A 21,589-nucleotide genomic window follows, 5' to 3' on the forward strand; every position below is an offset into this window, starting at 1 on the left:
GAACACTGTTCTGTTCAGAGTTTGATCAAGAGGATGGGTTGTGTGCTACCTCTGGGAAGCTGATCCTCTCTGACAAACAGCCCAGGGAAGAATCGAAGGATTTTAAACTTATTGCTGATGCAATACAGTTACCAGTCACTCGTGAGCAGCTGATTGCTAACCAAAAGGTTGACAACAGGCTTGCTAAATGTTTTCCTAGGGTTGTCTCATGGGAAGAGGTAAAGAAGAAGAAAGTGGCTTACTTCATTGATGGTAATCTCCTCATGAGTAAATGGACATCCCATGTTGACGCGGGCGGAGATTGGAATGCTGTTTACCAAATAGTGATTCCTACAGCCTTTYGACAAAATGTGTTATCCYTTGCTCATGATCACCAGTGGTCYGGTCATTTAGGAATCACCAARAYTTAYGATCGGRTCCTTCGACWTTTCTTWTGGCCAGGTTTAAAACAAGATGTGGCTCAGTTCTGTCGGACATGCCACACATGTCAGATAACAGGAAAACCAAATCAGGTTATTCCTCCCGCTCCTCTTTGTCCAATACCAGTCATAGGTGAACCATTCGAACATGTGGTGGTTGATTGTGTTGGACCATTACCGAAGACAAAATCGGGTAACCAGTTTCTGTTAACGGTTGATGTGTATGGCAACAAGATACCCTGAGGCCATTCCTCTGCGATGGATTACAGCTCCGGTGGTGAGTAAAGCCTTAATTAAATTCTTCACGACATTCTGGTTACCTAAGGTGGTACACACTGGTCAGGGTACCAATTTCCTATCAAAGCTCTTCAAGCAGGTGTTAAAATCCTTGTCAATTACGCACCGTGTGGCAAGCGCATATCACCCAGAGTCTCAGGGTGCGCTTGAACATTGGCAACGATGCTACGTAAATATTGTTTGGAATCTGAGAAAGATTGGGATGAGGGAGTTCCTCTAGTTTTGTTTGCTGCTTGTGAAACTGTACAGGAGTCCCTAGGGTTCAGCCCGGCTGAACTAGTGTTTGGTCACACAGTGAGAGGACCAATGAAAGTCCTTAAAGAACAGTGTTTGTCCCAAGAGTTGTGTGCGGGAGATGAGAATGTGTTGGACTACGTTAGTCGCTTTCGTGAGCGCCTACACCAAGCCTGTACTCTCGCAAAGGAAGCTCTGTCTTCCTCACAGAGGGGTATGAAAAGAAACTATGATAAACAGGCTAATTCTCGTCCACTACAGCCGGGTGACCAAGTACTGGTGTTATTGCCTGTTCCAGGATCTTCACTGTCAGCTCGTTTCTATGGTCCTTATTTAATTGAAAAGAAATTAAGTGAAACTGATTATGTGCTTCAAACTCCTGATAGAAAACGCCAATCTTGTGTGTGCCACATTAACATGTTGAAAGCATACCACACCCGACCCATCACCCAGTTAGATAGTTCAAAAACAGCGGCAGGTACTACTGTCTCCTCTGCTTCTACTGCTATGATAGTGGGCTGTCATATTAATGATGTTGATGGAGATGGATTAGAGTTGCGCAATACTCAGGAGCAGTGCGTTAGATTGCCCAACTCAGAAATGCTGCTGCCTCTCCAGTCAGGTCTGGTTCATTTAACGGACGGACAGGCCGACGATATTGTGAGGCTACTACACAGTTTTCCATGTCTCTTTAATGACGTTCCTACTCGCACAAACGTGTTGGAACATGACATTAATGTTGGAAATGCTGCCCCTATCAAGCAACACCCATATCGTGTCAATGCTTCTAAGAGGAAGATAATGAGGGATGAGGTGAGATATTTGTTGAAGAATGACCTGGCTACGCCAAGTTCAAGCCCTTGGAGTTCTCCTTGCATTCTGGTTCCTAAACCTGATTGTTCGTCCAGGTTATGTATGGATTATCGAAAGGTAAATTCTGTCACAATGCCAGATTCATTCCTGTTACCCAGACTGGACGACTGTATCGACACTGTTTGCTGCTACTTATGTAACTAAGTTAGACCTCTTAAAAGGTTACTGGCAGGTTCCGTTAACCTCACGAGCTTCTGATATTTCTGCCTTTGTGACCCCAGACAACTTCCTACAATACTCTGTCATGGCTTTTGGGATGCGAAATGCACCAGCCACTTTCCAACGACTGGTTAACTCTGTATTAGCTGGCGTTCCAAATTGTCGTGCATACCTTGATGATCTAGTGATTTATTCGTATGAGTGGTCAGATCATGTTAACTCTCTAGGGGTGGTGTGTGAATGTTTGGCAGCTGCTTCTCTAACCCTGAACTTGGCAAAGTGCGAGTTTGGGAAGGCCACTGTTACCTATCTCGGCAAAGAGGTCGGCCATGGACAGGTGCGCCCTGTTGATGCCAAGGTCTTGGCTATAACTGCATTCCCCGCACCTACCACCAGACGAGAGCTATGCCACTTTTTAGGGATGGTTGGCTATTACCGTAGTTTCTGTAAAAATGTATCTGCGGTCAATGGATGAGCAGTCAATGGAGCAACTACTCAGTCCAACTTTGCTCAGTCCGGCTAGATCGTTTGAGTGGTCCCCTGATTGTCAGGTAGCTTTTGATACTGCTAAAGCACTCTTATGTAATACCCCTGTACTTGCTGCTCCGGATTTTGAACGACCGTTTAAACTTGAGGTAGATGCTAGTGCCAGAGGTCCTGGTGCTGTTCTACTGCAGCAGGACAAGAGTGGAGTGGATCATCCTGTTTGTTATTTTTCTCGAAAGTTTAACAAATGTCAGGCTAACTATGCAGCCATTGAACAAGAATCTCTAGCTTTGTTGTTAGCTCTGCAATACTTTGAAGTATATATTGGTTCCAGTGCCCTACCAGTGATAGTATATACTGACCATAACCCCTTAGTGTTTCTCCACCGTATGTACAACCAAAACCAGCGCCTTATACGTTGGGCGCTTATTGTGCAGAATTATAATTTGGAGATCAGCCACAAAAAGGGTTCTGATAATGTATTGGCAGATGCTTTGTCTCGTGTTTAAAAATGTATGATTTTTGTATGTCTCGTTAGGTTGCCTTGGCTCATTGAACTTGTTGGTATTCGTTACAAATACTTTGGTCGCAATCCTTATAGGGTTACTCTTTTTTAAGGGGGGGAGTGTTACGGATACAGGGATCCTGTGTATTTGTTTTCTCTCCTTCTGCCCTAGTCACAGGTGGCAGTCATCAGTCGCCAATCTGAAGACACACCTGCTCCTTTTCCCTTACCCAATCACATCCCCGTTCCCTTGGTTTAAAAGAAACCAAATCAGTTGTCTCTGGAGCTATCTCTCTTTTGTTTTTGCGCCTACATGTCACATTTGTCTGTTATTATCTGAGTATGTTGTGGTATTGTTGTGGTGTATGACTGTTTGTTGTTGGGAAAAGGGGATCGCCCATGGGCATACCAAGTCGCCCATGGGCATACATTACCCGTAGGAGAACTTTGTCTAAGTACCCTAGTTAGAACTGGGCGGACCACCCACTGTATTTTATTGGTTAGTTAGCTAGCTGTTCATGAAGCAGGCTAGACTAGCTTAGTTAAAAATGAAAAATAAATTAGTTATTTCCTTGGGTCCAGCTCAGCCCCCCCCCCCCCCCCCCCCCCCATTACCGTGTGTTTGAACAATAAACCTTAAGTGTTTGACGGTAGATTTAGGTTGTCTGTTGTTATTAGTTCTCACTGTTCCTTTTCACTGTTATGATTTGCATGAGATATGTTACGGGTCTCGTTTCCATCCCCCTTAGACTGCAGGGCCAAAGGGGTTCGTAACAGGCGTTATCCTCATACAAGACACACAAAAAAAAATCACTTGAAGATTTGGTGTTTTGTTCCCCATAAAATTATGTTTCATCAGGTCTCTCTTGAAAAAAGAGATTGATAACCTCAAGCGGCCTCCAGGTAATAATAAAGGTTAGACCAATAAACCCTTTGAAAAAGCTATTCTTTCACCACCTTCATTTATTTAGTCATATCCATATATTACCATAGCTGCTGCAGCCGTGTACAACTTCTAATTTTGCCTTGTTCATGACCACACAAAAGAGAAAGGACAGCCCATTTCTTTCACCAGCTGGTCCCAGGACACAGAAACCAACTCCACCTAAATCAAAACAAAGCAGAGACAAAGCATGAATGACAAAAATAACAGAGAAAAAACAAGGATTGTAAAGAGAGGGATATTTCTATGTACTGTACATGAATGAATTGTTGTTGCTGATGGATTATAGGAAACCTCTGAAATGATCAACCTGTTGCTTTTTTAGCAGATTTCTGCAAAGATGTCAACTGCCCAAACTGCAATGCAGCCATGGCAATTTCCCAGAATGAGGTTTTTCGTGCTAATGGCCTGAGTCAGAAATTCAGTTTTTTGCTTTAACCCAAGCTATCCCTGAAAAATACATACATTTGACAAAATACGTAAATTTGTCACCAAGTGATTCTGGGTGTACCTGAAGCCATCCTCTCTATTTAAAACCCACTTAAGGTGGACGACGCCTAGTACATCCTGTTCCAGTTAGGTAATACTGAAAACCAACGTGACCCTACAACAATTGACATAAGACTGTTTGCAACATGTTCTCACAAACTCACATCGATTCTTGAAGTATTTTAGGACCAAGACACAGTACATCTGATTTGTGGTTAATAATTATAATTTTGTGCCTAGCAATGTTAAGGCCACATTAAATGTGACTATTTTTTTCTATTACCATGCTGTCAGGATCCTTTGAGGTGATGTCAGAGTACCGCGAGTGTGATCGAAAGTTGTTACAAAGCTGTCAGCAAAACACTGAATGAAGGTTTGAAAGAAAATGTGGTGTTAATAAGCTTCCTGGATAAGTTCAAGCATGACATACTATATCTGATCAGCACCAAACCCTACCACCTCCTTTTGTTGAGTGAGGATGAAAGATTGCAATGTGAAGAATTGGTCTGCCTGTGTAAACACAGCCATAACAGTGGATCTATATGGATAGTGTACTCCAGAGTGGTGTAGAAATCGAATAATGATAGTATGCTTTTGACGACAATATTTGTTTGATTTGTAAGAAGATCAGCAAATTATATTTAAAGGAATCTCAGTCCAAAAATATATGTAGAAAAACTAGAAAAGATTGCACCTAATAAGTACAAATAGTTATTGTAATGACATAAGCTTTTGGAACAACTTCAGCTTCATTGGCTCATTTACAGACAGTAGCTGACAAGCTAATTCATTGATTGGCTCACTGTCACTTGGAGTGGATCTATCCTCCAATAGTGTGACTGTTCCACAGGGTGCTGACTGACAAAGGACTTATCTGATTTGGCCTTCTCTGTCTGTACTGACCATTGGCTAATCAGTCAAGCCAATGCCAGTGTGAGACAGTGGCAGATTCATTCTCAGAGACAAAAGGATGGATAGAACGCACATTATTAGCCAACGTGATCATTTTGTGGTTCGGTTCAGCTTTTCAAAAAACATTCCAGACCATGCTTTGATGGCATTGAGAATAGCCTGTAACAATGACTCAATATTCATCTAATATTTATCTGATCAGTCTGCCTTGTATATTCTAATATCCCTGATGACATGACCACTTGGGGATAAAATTATTTGCACATCCATTTGATCTTTATAGATGCCTACTTATGAAAGTGTGGACATGAGCCAATTGAGCCTTGTTGATACCTGTTAGCGCGACAAACCTGTTGAGAGACCTTCCGTTGATCCTTCTTGTGACTTCTGAGCGCCCTGAATGAGGCTAAGTAGTCCTGACTTACAGTGGGTTTTAGGTAAATTGATGGCTTATTCAACACACAATATTTCCGATGCTGCTCTTCTATCATATACTATTTAACTGCGTGACCATTACTATCCATTTTATATTTGTAAATACAGTCATACTTGACATAGCACATTCATAATCTATACTGTATATCCTATTGTGTACATATCAGTTTATTACTTTGCATACTACCTTCTAATTACTTGACATTTTTTATTTAACTTTTTTATTATTGATATTGGTTATTGTACTGCAATGTTGAGCGAGCTAGCACACAAGCATTTCACTGCACTTTTCATATATGCTGTAAAACTGTGTACGTGACAAATAACATGTGATTTTATTTTCATTTGATGTTTGTCTGCTTGTGCTTGGTGCATACAGTAACTTCCAACAATATCTCGTATTGATTCAGACTGATATAAGACGTGAGAACAAACTGCTCACCTAAACAAAAACATCTGCCTGTCCTAAAACATATGTCCTGTCCTAAGCTGGTGTATGTATTTGTGCATGCATGTGTGTTTTTCAAACACCTAGAGGTGTGATCGATAGGCCAGGAAGCTAGCCTAAAGCCATGGGAGGCCTCGACAGTTCCACCAATTCGGTGCCTTTTGAGAAATGTAACTTGGTAAAAAAAAAAGACTATCCACTTGAGGATGAAATACCTAATTTTAACATTCTGTCATAAAGAGCACATGTTCTTCATTATCAACATAAAAAAACACGTCTTCCCATCTCGAGGTTAACCTTTCTAGGACATGCATTCCGCTAACGGAACCCCGAACAACATTCCGCTGAAAAGGCAGCGCGGGAAATTCAAAAATATTTTTTAGAAGTATGTAACTTTCACACATTAACAAGTCCAATACAGCAAATGAAAGATAAACATCTTGCTAATCTACCCATCGTGTCCGATTTTAAAAAATAAATAAAAATAATAATAATAATAATTTTACTGCGAAAACACAACATATGATTATGTTAGATCACTGCCAAGTCCAAAAAACACACAGCCATTTTCCCAGCCAAAGATAGGAGTCACAAAAAGCAGAAATAGAGATAAAATGAATCACTAACCTTTGATGATCTTCATCAGATGACACTCATAGGACATCATGTTACACAATACATGTATGTTTTGTTTGGTAATGTGCATATTTATATCCAAAAATCTCAGTTTACATTGGCGCCATGTTCAGAAATGCCTCCAAAATATCCGGAGAAATTGCATAGAGCCACATCAAATAACAGAAATACTCATTATAAACTTTGATGAAAGATACATGTTTTACATAGAATTAAAGATACACTTGTTCTTAATGCAACCGCTGTGTCAGATTTCAAAAACTTGACGGAAAAAGCAAACCATGCAATAATCTGAGACGGCGCTCAGATATAAACAACATTTCTCCGCCATGTTGCAGTCAACAGAAATACGAAATTACATCATAAATATTCCCTTACCTTTGATCTTCATCAGAATGCACTCCCAGGAATCCTAGTTCCACAATAAATTGTTGTTTTGTTCGATAATGTCCATTACTTATGTCCAAGTAGCTACTTTTGCTAGCATGTTTAGTACACATGTCCAAACGCTTGCGCAGGTCCAGGCAAACGTCGGACGAAAACTTCAAAGTTATATTACAGGTCGAATAAACTTGTCAAACTAAGTAGAGAATCAATCTTCAGGATGTTGTTATCATAAATATTCAATAACGTTCCAACCGGAGAATTCCTTTGTGTCTACAGAAGTAATGGAACGCAAGACGATATCATGTGGAATGTGCGTGACCAGGAATTGGCACTCTGCCAGACCACTGACTCAAACACCTCCCATCCGGCCCCACATCACAGTGGAGGATTCATTCAACGTTCTACAGACTGTTGACATCTAGTGGAAGGCGTAGGAAGTGCAAACAGATCCATATCTTACTGGGATTTCAATAGGCGATGAGTTGAAAATCGACCCGCTTCCTGTTTGGATTTTTTCTCAGGTTTTTGCCTGCCATATGAGTTCTGTTAAACTCACAGACATCATTCAAACAGTTTTAGAAACTTCAGAGTGTTTTATATCCAATGGTAATACTATGCATATATTAGCATCTGGGACAGAGTAGGAGGCAGTTCACTCTGGGCATGCTATTCATCCAAAGTGAAAATGCTGCCCCCTATCCCTAAAAAGTTAAATAAAAACATTCCTGTAGTAAGTGCCTATTAAGTGCCAAATGAAGTAACAGGGTTGACGATTTAATCATAAATCAGCCATAAATCCTCTCATGACTGGGGGAAGGGAAGCTTGTTGTGTGCAACAGGGAGTGGCAATTGAATGCAAAAAATGGAATTGCTAAAACATTTCTAGCCTGTCTATCTATGGGTAACAGGATTGATGTGTTGTGCTTGACCAGCTCAGTTTTCCATGACAAAACACCGGAAAATGGCCAAAAAGAGTAGAACCAGCATATCTGCTTTTACACTGATTTAAATGGTCAATGTTTCTATTGAAATAAATATTTAAAAAGGAATCGCTTCACCAGATTAAAATGAGAGTTCAGTTCACGTAACAGTGTTCACATTAAAATGAGGGACATACAGTACGTAAATGAATCACTAATCACATTAAATAAGTAATACTCTTCAGAAATGGCTTTCTCAAAGCAACAAAATAACTAGTGCTTTACAATGAATTTTCAGATTAAGTGGATTGAAATCTACATAGAAGTGACACAGGGTTGAAGTATATTGACACTTCAGCAAGCCTTCTCTCCATGTGGTCTATATTAAAGGGCACTTCATTTAATATAGCAGAGTTTTAAAATGTTAAATTGGTGCGCAATTTCTACTTAAAATATCAAAGGGATGCAAAAGGAACTCTTTTCGTTGGACGACCCGGGTGTGATTAATTTTAGAACAAACGGGGAGGTTGCAATGTATTCAGCAGCTGGGGATGAATGACAAGGCTACAGAGCATGTCCAGTAGATCTGACTGCTTGAAACATAGTGGTAGGTAGGATACAGTTCCTAAATGTTATTGATACACTTACGTAAATCACCCCTGTGAATGCTTTTCAAAAGACCTCGATCAAGACTCACATTTCTGACATTAATAAAACCATCAATTTGATTAAATTGACACATGCTACAAGGACAATCTGTATGTGCTGAAGTGAGGTGCAGCAGGGCTATTCATACCTCTCTCAGACCAAGACCACTCTCCAGATGTGATTCCCACCCTTGTAAGCACTCCCCCATTGGCTGAGAGACGGGGAGGAGTCAGGGATGAGAGTGCTGAGGGGTGTCTATAGGAAAAGTGAGAATGATTCTGTTAAGTGAAGCTCTGGCTGGCTAGCTGTGCTTTAATACCTTTTCTTTCAGTTAGTGACTCAAACTCTCGGGACTCACTCACAGACACACACCCCCATTCAACCTCCATCTATTTTTCACAATTTCTGCCTCCCTCCCTGTCTCTCTCTCCCAATCTCCTTCTCTCCCCTCTCGCGTCCACCTCTCTCTCTCTCTTTCCCTGTTCTCTCCGCGCTCTCTTTCTCAGACCTCTCTGGCTGAAGCTGTGGTAAATAGATGGCAGCGTGAGACCAGAGGATGATAAGGCTTTCCTGCCTGTAGAGTCAATGCCAGAAGTAGAGTCAGACGGGCGCCTGTGGTCACGTATCGGACTACCTCCCAGTGTTTCAGACTTTACTTCACTGCCCAGTGTCTGCATGGCATTCAAAGCTGGAGCTTGAAGTAAGCAGCTCCTCATTAGGCACAGAAACCCTCTAGACGGATTAAGGGAATAATGAAGAAAGAAGTAAACTGAAGAGTACTGACTGAAGAGATCCGACAAAAAAATGAATGCCACGCACCAGCATCACCATGGATCATTTCACCTATGGAACCACAGCTCTGGAGCTCCGCCTCTTAGCCATCAGAGGCATCAGGCCGGGGCGGAGAGACACCATGGTTCGTCTGGGTGTTACGAGCAGCTGCTCATCTCCACCGAGGTCTTCCTCACGCTGGGCATCGTCAGCCTGCTGGAGAACATCCTGGTCATCGCCGCCATCATTAAGAACAAGAATCTGCACTCTCCCATGTACTTCTTCATCTGTTCCCTGGCCATGGCCGACATGCTGGTCAGCGTCTCCAACGCCACAGAGACCATCGTTATGGCAATGATCACTGACGGAAATCTGGGGATTGGTGGCGGCGTGATCAAGAGCATGGACAACGTGTTTGACTCCATGATCTGTAGTTCCCTGCTGGCGTCTATCTGGAGCCTGCTGGCCATCGCCGTGGACCGTTACGTGACCATCTTCTACGCGCTGCGCTACCACAACATCATGACCACGCGCCGGGCCGCCGCCATCATCACCAGCATCTGGACCTTCTGCACCGTGTCGGGCGTCCTCTTCATCGTCTACTCGGAGAGCACTACTGTCCTTATCTGCCTTATCATCATGTTCTTCAGCATGCTGGTGCTCATGGCCTCGCTGTACGTCCACATGTTCATGCTGGCACGCCTGCACATGAAGAGGATCGCCGTTCTGCCGGGCAACGGCCCCATCTGGCAGGCAGCCAACATGAAGGGGGCCATCACCCTCACCATCCTCTTGGGGGTGTTCATAGTGTGCTGGGCTCCTTTCTTCCTCCACCTCATCCTCATGATCTCCTGCCCTAGGAACCCCTACTGCATGTGCTTCATGACCCACTTCAACATGTACCTCATCCTCATCATGTGTAACTCTGTCATTGACCCGCTGATCTACGCCTTCAGGAGCCAGGAGATGAGGAAAACCTTCAAGGAGATCTTCTGCTGTTGGTATGGTCTCGCCTCTCTGTGTGTCTCTCTGTGTGAAATGCCCAGCAGATACTGAATCTTATGGAGATACTGCATGTGAACTGTTTAGGGAGAATGTGAACAGTTTAAAAGAAACATAATTATATTATTTGTAAATAAGGACATATTTTTGTCTTGCCTCATGATCCAAATAAGAATTGCAAAATTGTTTAACATGCCTAAGGTAACTACAGGTAACTGCCAAAATAATGGAAACACCAACATAAAGTGTCTTACTAGGTTGTTGAGCCACCACGACACACCACGAGCCACCAGTTTCAATGCGCCTTGGCATAGATTCTACAAGTGTCTGGAACTCTAATGGATGGATGCGACACCATTCTTCATGAGAAATTCCATAATTTGGTGTTTTGTTGATGGTGGTGGAAAACTGTCTCAGGCGGCGCTCCAGAATCTCCCATAAGTGTTCAATTGGGTTCAGATCTTTTGATTGAGACGGCCATAGCATATGGTTTACATCGTTTTCATGCTCATCAAATCATTCAGTGACCACTCGTGCCCTGTGGATGGGGGCATTGTCATCCACTCCCATCAGGATAGAAATGATTCACCATAGGTTGACGGTAATCACTATTGGCATTTACCTTGGGTTGAGTGGACCTAAACCATGCCAGGAAAATGCACCCCACATGATAACCGAGCCGCCAGGACCCTCATTTACTCAAGTGTTTCCATTATTTTGGCAGTTTCCTGTACATGTAGATAGATTTATCTCAATATCAAAAAAATTGTCAACAAATGGCATGGCTATCAGTACATGGAGATGTTTGGGAATTGTTAGATACTGTCTTGCTGTTTGCTCTCTAACACCCTGAGAATATTTAGAAAGACAGTAAGAGATATTGCTATGAAAATTGTTTCCTTGATATGTGCAAGTACAATGCATCACAGTGCTGTTGAAGGAGTAGTCTTTGCATGTTATTTAGGATAATAACTTTCCAAATGCAGTGAGCTCCAAGTATTGGGACAGTGTCACCTTTTTGTTGTTGTTTTGGCTCTGTACTCCAGCACTTTGGATTTTAAATGATACATTGACTTCGAGGTTAAAGTGCAGACTGTCAGCTTCATTTGAGTGTATTTACATCCACATTGGGTGAACTGTTTAGAAATCACACCGCGTTTTGTACATAGTCTCCCCATTTTAGGGGACCAAAAGTATTGGGACAAATTCACTTATGAGTATTGAAGTAGTCAAAGGTTTAGTATTTGGTCCCATATTCCTAGCGCTATATTAGGCCACACAGTTACAAGGATGGACCTCATATTGAAGCTTATAGAGACCCCAACTGATGTATAGAACACAAATGTTTGGTTTAGAAACAAGCATCATGAAACCTCTAACACAATACATTCAGTTGGCTTGGTGAAAATCTGTTTTTTAGACCTAACTTGCTTACCATTTTTTCCATGTGGTTTCTTCCTTCACAGACTTCATGAAATTATGACCTGTTCCTAAATATTTGGTCAAATGATACATTTTGTGTATGGTTTCCTAGAAACCAAGGGTGGCTCAATTTACCCCTTTGGCTCACCCTCATGAAAAAGTACTACTGAATTACTGCACAAAACCTATTCATGCAGTATTTATTATGGATCCCCTTTAGCTGCTGCCAAGACAACAGCTACTCTTCGTGGGGTCCAGCAAAATGAAGGCAGTTATACATTTCTAAAAACATTACAATACATTCAAAACAGATTTCACAACATATTAAGTGTGTGTCCTCAGGCCCCTACTCTACTACCACATATCTACAACACAAAATGCATGTGTGTGTATAGTGTGTATGTTATCGTGTTTGTATGCATGTGTCTGTGTTTCACAGTCCCCGCTGTTCCATAAGGTGTATTTTGTATCTGTTTAAATAAAATTTTACTGCTTGCATGAGTTACAGTCGTGACTATGTAAAGACTTGTAGTGAATGTGTAGTTTATGCACTACTCAAGAGACACAAGTAGAATTTTGTAGTGTTCAGTAGGAAAACAGTAGTAGTGTTTCCAGTAGTACAGGTAGAGATTTTTACTACTTGATGTTAGTAGTACAAAAACTACAGCTTTTCTACACAAGGTTTCCGTGACCGCAGGAGACAAAACAGGAAGTAGTTTGGTTGTTGTTAGCTATCTACTGTTTTTGACAATCCTGAATGTAATCATCCATCCTTCATAATCCGGTCTTTCATATCCCTTATGCTGGCACCATCTGTAAGTTTAACTTTCCTTTATGTTTTATAAATACTTTAATGTCATTTATATAACTTTTTACCAGATGAAAAAGATTTCTAGCCAAAATGGCCTTGTTTGTTAGCCCCATTGAAATGGACTGTAGCTAAGTAGCCTGTGTTTTCATCATGCTAGCTAATTCGTATGTGTTTGTATGCAAATGTACAGTATGTTCATAATGTTATACTTACCCATTCTACTTACCTCTTTTGACCTGTTGCCAAAGAGGCCCTTGACATACTGTAAGAAGACTGGAGGCCATTGTTTGTAAGATTAACATTGTTAATCAAATGTTTTTCTGTGTTGTCTTATGTGACCTTTTATTAGCAGATGATGAATAATGGCTTATAATTGGTTGTCTCTTTTGCTTGTTTTTATTTTCTAAAAGGTTAAGTGGTGGAGAAATGTGGCTGCAACGCAAAAGAGAATCTGAATGAAGACAAGGCCTCAAAGGGATTAACAAAAGTGTAAATATGTAATTCATTTAAATAAAAAAAATGCAATTACGTTTGTATAAGCTTATTATGTATTGTATGATTATATAACTACAGCTAATAACTTGAGGAAATAGCATGTGCACTATTCTAGTAACCAGTGGTGTAAAGTACTTAAGTAAAAATACTTTAAAATACTACTTAAGTAGTTTTTTGGGGTATCTGTACTTTACTTAAATATAAAGAGTATTGACAACTTCTACTTTTACTTCACTACATTCCTAAAGAAAATGATGTACTTTTTACTCCATACATTTTCCCTGACACTCAAAAGTACTTGTTACATTTTGACAGGAAAATGGTCCAATTCACGCACTTATCAAGAGAACACCCCTTTTCATCCCTTCTGCCTCTGATCTGGTGGACACACTAAACACAAATGTTCTGTTTGTAAATTAGTGTTGTAGTGTGCCCCTGGCTATCTGTAAATAAATAAAAAAAACAAGATTGTGCTGTCTGGTTTGCATAATATAAGGAATTTGAATACTTTTAGATACTTAATTAAGTACATTTTAGCAAATCCATTTACTTTTGATACTTAAGTATATTTAGATCCAAATACTTTTAGACTTTTACTCAAGTAGTATTTTACTGGGTGACTTTCACTTTTACTTGAGTAATTTTCTATTAAGGTATCTTTACTTTTACTACAGTATGACTTTTGAGTACTTTTCCCACCACTGCTAGTAACGTTAGTGACACAGTAGTGAAAAAGATGTCAACAGTGATTTTGAATAGACAAACAGTAGAAAATGTGTCAGTTTTCAATAGTAATTCAAGGGGTTTAAAGGGGGAAATGAAAAAGGATCTGGAGCAATTATGTTGGGATCAATAGTGACACAACACTACACACACAAATGGCAGTATTAATTCAATAGGGATTTAGTAGACATACAGCAGTAATGGGTAGGCATTACGTAGTAATTCAATAGTGAATGTGTAGGTTTAAGTAGTAGATACCCAAAAGCTCAGTTACACAGTAGTCATTAAGGGAGAATTATGATGTTAATAGGAAATAGGTACAGTGCCTTCAGAAAATATTCACACCCCTTGACATTTTGTTGTTACAAAGTGGAATTAAAATGGATTTAGTTGTCATTTTTTGTCAACAATCTACACAAAATACTCATGTCAAAGTGGATTTTTTTTATAACATAAAAAAACCAATACATCTTGTTTAAGTATTCACCCCCCTGAGTCAATACATGTTAAAGTCACATTTGGCAGCGATTACAGCTCTGAGTCTTTCTGGGTCTCTAAGTGCTTTCCACACCTGGATTGTGCAAGATTTATTATTAAAAAAATTCTTCAAGCTCATTGCTAAACAAATGTTCAAGTCTTGCCTTAGATTTTCAAGTAGATTTAAGTCAAAACTGTAACTCGGCAACTCGAACATTCACAAATCTACTCGGTAAGCAAGTGTAGATTTTGCCTTGTGTTTAAGGTTATTGTCCTGCTAAAAGGTGAATTAATATCCCAGTGTCTGGTGGAAAGCAGACTGAACCAGGTTTTCCTTTAGGATTTTGCCTGTGATTAGCTTTTTTATCCTAAAAAACGCCCCATTCCTTAATGATTACAAGCATGCTGATAACATGATGCAGCCACCATTTTGCTTGAAAATTGGAGAGTGGTACTAAGTAATATGTTTGGGGCAAATCCAATACACAACACTTTATATTCAGGACAAAAGTGAATTGCTTTGCCAAATTTTTGGCAGTATTACCTTGTTGCAAACAGGATGCATGTTTTAGAGTATTTTTTTTTTCTGTACAGGCTTCCTTCTTAGTCTGTCAATTTGGTTAGTATTGTGGAGTAACTACAATGTTGTTGATCCATCCTCAGTTTTCTCCTATCACAGACACTAAACTCTGTTACTGTTTAAAAGTCCCCATTGACCTCATGGTGAATTCCCTGTGCGTTTTCCTTCCTTTCGTAAAAAACATAATTCCACTTTGACATTTGGGTATTGTGTGTAGTCCAGTGACAAAATATCAATTTAATCCATTTTAAATTCAGGCTGTAACACAACAAAATGTGGAAAAAGTCAAGGGGTGTGAATACTTCTGAAGGCACTGTAGTGTTCAGTAGTGAATCCTCCCAATTTATCACTCATTACTACTTCAGTTAATACATAAATTACTACTGGTTTACTACACATCTCAATAGAAATCAAGTAGTAAAACCAGTAAGTTTTGTGTTGAAGTGCATGTATTATTTAAATAGTAATTTTTCATGAGGGTCAACTTACCCCACTCTCCCCTATCGCCATTTTTTGCCTATTTTAGTGTGGAACGAATTGAGGACAATAAAGCAATGTGTTTTGAGGATTAAACCTTTCCAGGTTGCAAATTAAATCTAACCAAGATTTCTACTTGTTCCCAGGTTGTATCTTGCTTGCTAGTGCCATAGCGTGGTTAACAATATCCCAGGTGTCTTTTGATACTCTTACCCAATCCATCATCCAGCACAGGGAAACTAAAACAATTCAAAATCTATTCCAATGTTATAGGGGTCATTTCACTTGATGGAATGGTTTAAAAATTGGAACTGCAAAGCATTGGTCTAGTAGGCTCCTGTAATGTCAGTCAGTTAGCTGTACTGGGAATGATACAGCAAGAGATGCAGCAAGAGATACATGTTCTGCTGATCTGTTGCTTTTGATGTTGGTTATTTAGTTGGTTCCTCGTATTGACAATAACACACTTCACTGAACTGTTAGGGAGCCAGGCAGCTCTGTTCTAGGTATCAGCCAGGATAAATGAACAGGTGGCTTTTGACATAATTCCCTTCAGAGCAGGAAATGAAAGCTACAGTGTCTATTGATGATGTGGAGTTAAGCACTGGAAAGACATAATGAGCCATGCTTTAACCCTCTACAGTCTAAGCTCTGTCTAAGCCAGGGGGGGGTTCTACTAAGCTGTATGGAATTGTTTTAAGAAGGTCATACTAAGGATCATTTAGCTTCATAAAGAGCCATGTTTTAATGGGCCTTGTTGGCCATCCTCGGGCTCTTATTAACAGAACATGTAGGCCTAGGTTTTTTAATCAATCCATTAGCCTATTTAAGTAAATTATTTTTCAATCTTTTATTCATTTATGAAGACATCTCCCCTCATAGATAAACATCGGAGGCTGAAAAAACAAAAAACAAATGACCCACTGGGCACACACAATACAATTATGATGAACCAACGTGGAATAGACATTGAATTGACGTCTGTGCCCAGTGGGGAGGCTCCTATTAGTGCAGTAGTGTGATACATCCTCAGTTTACTCTACATTATTTAACAATAGCTGACAGACTGCACAACATACATGAGGAAAAAAGGAAGTGGGTGTCAGTCAGAAAAATGTTTAAAGGCACAAAATAATTATGTTCTTTAAAGTCAACCACTCTACCCAACAGCCTTCAGGTGCATTAAAAAAAGGTTACATAACTTTAATATTTGGAGGTTGCTGACTCATCTCTGAAGGTTCTCACAGACCTGTTCTGTTGGGGATGCAACTCGTATTAGCTGTTCTATCTCTGCTTTAACACAGAAAAATCTTGCTTACTTAGTTTGCAAAGGATGTTATAACAATTCACACATTACACATTTCTAGCACACCTTGGGTCTCACAACCCATTTGAGATCCCTTTCTTGCACATAACTACTTTTCATGTTCCACTGACTCCACTCTCCAGACAGTACACTTCTTTGCAGGCTTCACTGGAGCGTATTCAATAGGTTGGTCAACCTAATTGATTTGGATGGTGAAGCCTTCCTGATCCCATCCATGGCAGCCAAGACATGCCAGTCAGAGGGAAGGTGTCAAGATCCAACCGCCTTGGTTTGGGGCATCAGTAGGCTAAGCACGCAGGCCCATCTCAATACTCGGTCCAACACCATCCTTTACAATGGGATAGCGGTCTGCATACAGGATACAGAACACTGGTCTGAGTCCCGTGGAGGGAAGCATCAAGGTTATGTCTGTGATGGACAATGACCCACTAGGCACACAAACAGTGTGAAGGAAGTATCAGAGTTGATATGGTGGAGAATAAGAATGTGGTTCACTCACTGTGTAGGTTCATTGCAATGGCTTAAGTTGTTGAAATGGTCTTGAATATGACTGCACACAAAATAATATCATATATATATATATCTATATAGTACCAGTCAAAGGTTTGGGCACACCTACTCATTCAAGGATTTTTCTTTATTTGTGCTATTTTCGACATTGTAGGATAATAGTGAAGACATCAAAACTATGAAATAACACATATGGAATCATGTAGTAACCAAAAAAGTGTTAAACAAATCAAAATATATTTTATATTTGAGATTCTTCAAAGTAGCCACCCTCTGCCTTGATGACAGCTTTGCACACTCTTGGCATTCTCCGAACCAGTTTCATGAGGTAGTCACCTGGAATGCATTTCAATTAACAGGTGTGCCTTGTTAAAAGTACATTTGTGTAATTTCTTTCCTTCTTAATGCATTTGAGACAATCATTTGTGTTGTGACAAGGTAGGGGTGGTATACAGAAGATAGCCCTATTTGGTAAAAGACCAAGTCCATATTATGGCAAGAACCGCTCAAATAAGCAGAGAAATGACAGTCCATCATTACTTTAAGACATCAAGGTCAGTTAATCCAGAAAATTTCAAGAATTTAGAAAGTTTCTTCAAGTGCAGTTGAAAAACTGCGGTATGATGAAACTGGGTCTCATGAGGACCGCCACAGGAATGGAAGACCCAGAGTTACCTCTGCTGCAGAGGATAAGGTCATTAGAGTTACCGGCCTCAGAAATTACAGCCCAAATAAATGCTTCACAGAGTTCAAGTAACAGACACATCTCAACATCAACTGTTCAGAGGTGACTGTGTGAATCAGAACTTCATGGTCAAATTTCTGCAAAGAAACCACTGCTAAAGGATACCTATCAGAATAGGAGACTTGATTGGGCCAAGAAACACAAGTAATGGACATTAGACCGGTGGAAATCTGTCCTTTGGTCTGATGAGTCCAAATTTGAGATTTTTGGTTCCAACCGCTGTGTCTTTGTGAGACGCAGAGTAGGTGAATGGATGATCTCCGCATGTGTGGTTCCCACAGTGAAGCATGGGGAAGGTGGTGTGATGGTGCTTTGCTGGTGACACTGTCTGATTTATTGAGAATTCTAGGCACACTTAACCAGCATGGCTACGACAGTATTCTGCAGCGATATGCCATCCCATCTGGTTTGCGCTTAGTGGGACTAATATGTGTTTTTCAACAGGACAATACGCTATTTGACCATGGAGACCACAATCACCCAACCTCAACACAATTGAGATGGTTTGGGATGAGTTGGACCGCAGAGTGAAGGAAAAGCAGCCAACAAGTGCTCAGCATATGCGGGAACTCCTTCAAGTCTGAGGAAAAAGCATTCCAGGTGAAGCTGATTGAGAGAATGCCAAGTGTGTGCAAAGCTGTCATCAAGGCAAAGGGGGGCTACTTTAAAGAATCTCAAATATATTTTGATTTGTTTAACACTTTTTTGGTTACTACATGATTCCATATGTGTTATTTCATAGGTGATGTCTTCATTATTATTCTACAATGTAGAAAATAGTAAAAATAAACCCTTGAATGAGTAGGTGTGTCCAAAACTTATGAATGGTACTGTATTAGGACTAAGTTGTGTCAATAGTGCTGCCTGCATAAACGCAGCCATTGGATCATCAAATAGCAGAGATTGTGCACAGACAGAATGTTCTTGATGTGTGGAATAGGCTACATCATGCTGTGGTATAAATTMTTTTTTAAATGGTGGGCTGCAATCCCCAAAATAAAATCATATGATTATGTTTGAGGTGCATCAATGTCCTCTTAATTGAGTCGGTGTGTGTTTGTTGTGAATTACCCCAGGCAATATGAAATGCTGATTCCAACCCTCAGGATGCATGAAGATATCATACGCAAAGCTATGAATATTATAATTGGACATTTGTCATGGGTGTGTCATGACGTTGGCCTGGGGGTAGGTTTATGACAGTCATAAATACCTCTTTCCCCCCTCCCCCGTTCCTCTTCCCTACTGATGTGACATTAGAAAGCCCCTTTGGTTAACATAGAGATTCTGGGAACATCAGAAGTTGGGGGGAAATGAACTATATTCTGGTAATCCGACCAACTGAACATATGCGGTGGTACTTTCAATTTTATTTTTATATAGCCCTTCGTACATCAGCTAATATCTCGAAGTGCTGTACAGACACCCAGCCTAAAACCCAAACAGCTAGTAATGCAGGTGTAGAAGCACGGTGGCTAGGAAAAACTCCCTAGAAAGGCCAAAACCTAGGAGAAACCTAGAGAGGAACCAGGCTATGAGGGGTGGCCAGTCCTCTTCTGGCTGTGCCGGGTGGAGATTATAACAGAACTATGCCAAGATGTTCAAAAATGTTCATAAGTGACAAGCATGGTCACTTATGAGAATGTACTTAAGGTATATTATGTCAGTTCGGTTGCCCTCTGACACATTCTCATTAATGATAGAATGACATAAACACAGCCTAAAACCCCAAAACAGCTAGTAATGCAGGTGTAGAAGCACGGTGGCTAGGAAAACTCCCTAGAAAGGCCAAAACCTAGAGAGGAACCAGGCTATGAGGGGTGGCCAGTCCTCTTCTGGCTGTGCCGTGCCGGGTGGAGATTATAACAGAACTATGCAAGATGTTCAAAAATGTTCATAAGTGACAAGCATGGTACATTATGAGAATGTACTTAAGGTATATTATGTCAGTTCGGTTGCCCTCTGACACATTCTCATTAATGATAGAATGACATAAACACCCAGCCTAAAACCCAAACAGCTAGTAATGCAGGTGTAGAAGCACGGTGGCTAGGAAAAACCTCCCTAGAAAGGCCAAAACCTAGGAAGAAACCTAGAGAGGAACCAGGCTATGAGGGGTGGCCAGTCCTCTTCTGGTGTGCCGGGTGGGATTATAACAGAACTATGCCAAGATGTTCAAAAATGTTCATAAGTGACAAGCATGGTCACTTATGAGAATGTACTTAAGGTATATTATGTAGTTCGGTTGCCCTCTGACACATTCTCATTAATGATAGAATGACATAAACTCTACTGTGGAAAGTCTAAACATCAGAGGTATCTGATTCACATGGAATTGTTGTTTAATTGAAATGTTTTGAATATGAAATTATTTGTGAAGAGATTAAATGTAATTTTAGCTTCCAAATGAGAGATTTGGATTTTCATAAGTTTGGGCCTCTGCTCAACCAGKGGCCCKCCCCTGTGAAGAGACATGGGTWAYAAACTTTTCAGACACACCCCTCTCCCTCCACTATATMAAGYCATTGACAAAAATATAACYTTCYGTTCCGAGGAKATGAGGGTGACGATCCCATGTCAGAATGGTTCAGATAATAACTACAGAACTAAGCCAACATCAGCATGAACTTTGGTTGTGAATGGTATGAACTTTGAACTCGTATTCACTACAGAAGTGATACCTCCTAGCCGTTGAGTTAGCAACAGCTGCTACAAACGCAGGTTAGGAAGGACAGTCAGAGTATCCCGTCTACTACACAACGACGTTACTACAACGTATCCAGTGACCACCAGAGACATTCTTCAAAGGACAGAGGACTCGGTTTGGCAACACGGTCTTCCATCTACCACCAACCTACTGAAGCGCAGCTCAGAGTAAATATTTATTGCATTTTCCTTTTCCAAATGGGCGGTAATTTAGAATGCATAAGATACTGTATTTACGATAGCACAGCTTCGCCTCTGTTCCAGTCTCCCGCTCTTTCACTAAAACCCAGCCCCCTTTCCTTTGTGTAACATGCTGTCATATTTGTTCCGCCCGCTAGGGACGTTTTCCTTTATGACGGCAATTTGTAATCAAGTTATGATTTAATTGTGTATGTGTATTTAGTAAATAAATAATTAAACCCAATTTTGTATTGCTGATTCAACTTGTTAGCCAGGATTCTTGCAGATAACCAAGGATTTACAACTTTCAGATGAGACTGAATAAGATGACGATTAATGTTGACTGCTATGGATGTAAAATATTACTAAATCTTTAAGAGTTTATTCGGAAGATAACAGCTCTATAAATATTCTTTCGTGGTGTCCCTCTCTAGTTAATTACATTTACATGATTAGTTAAATCAGGTAATATTAATTACGGAGAAATTATTTTATAGAATAGTATGTCATAGCAATTAATCCGGCATAGACAAAGACACGACAGGTGATAAAAAAAAWAAAAAAAATGCACC

General features: G+C 40.4%; 1 protein-coding gene across 1 annotated transcript; it reads left to right on the top strand.

Moving 5' to 3' along the window:
* The first annotated feature begins 9,595 nt into the window (after window positions 1-9,595).
* On the top strand, window positions 9,596-11,452 carry LOC111957000 (melanocortin receptor 4-like). The gene has a single exon (XM_023977706.2). The coding sequence runs from the start codon at window positions 9,596-9,598 to the stop codon at window positions 10,616-10,618; it is 1,023 nt and encodes a 340-aa protein (XP_023833474.1). The 3' UTR covers window positions 10,619-11,452.
* The last annotated feature ends 10,137 nt before the right edge of the window (window positions 11,453-21,589 follow it).

The sequence above is a fragment of the Salvelinus sp. IW2-2015 genome, linkage group LG32, assembly GCF_002910315.2.
Source record: "Salvelinus sp. IW2-2015 linkage group LG32, ASM291031v2, whole genome shotgun sequence".
NCBI classification, from domain to species: domain Eukaryota; kingdom Metazoa; phylum Chordata; class Actinopteri; order Salmoniformes; family Salmonidae; genus Salvelinus; species Salvelinus sp. IW2-2015.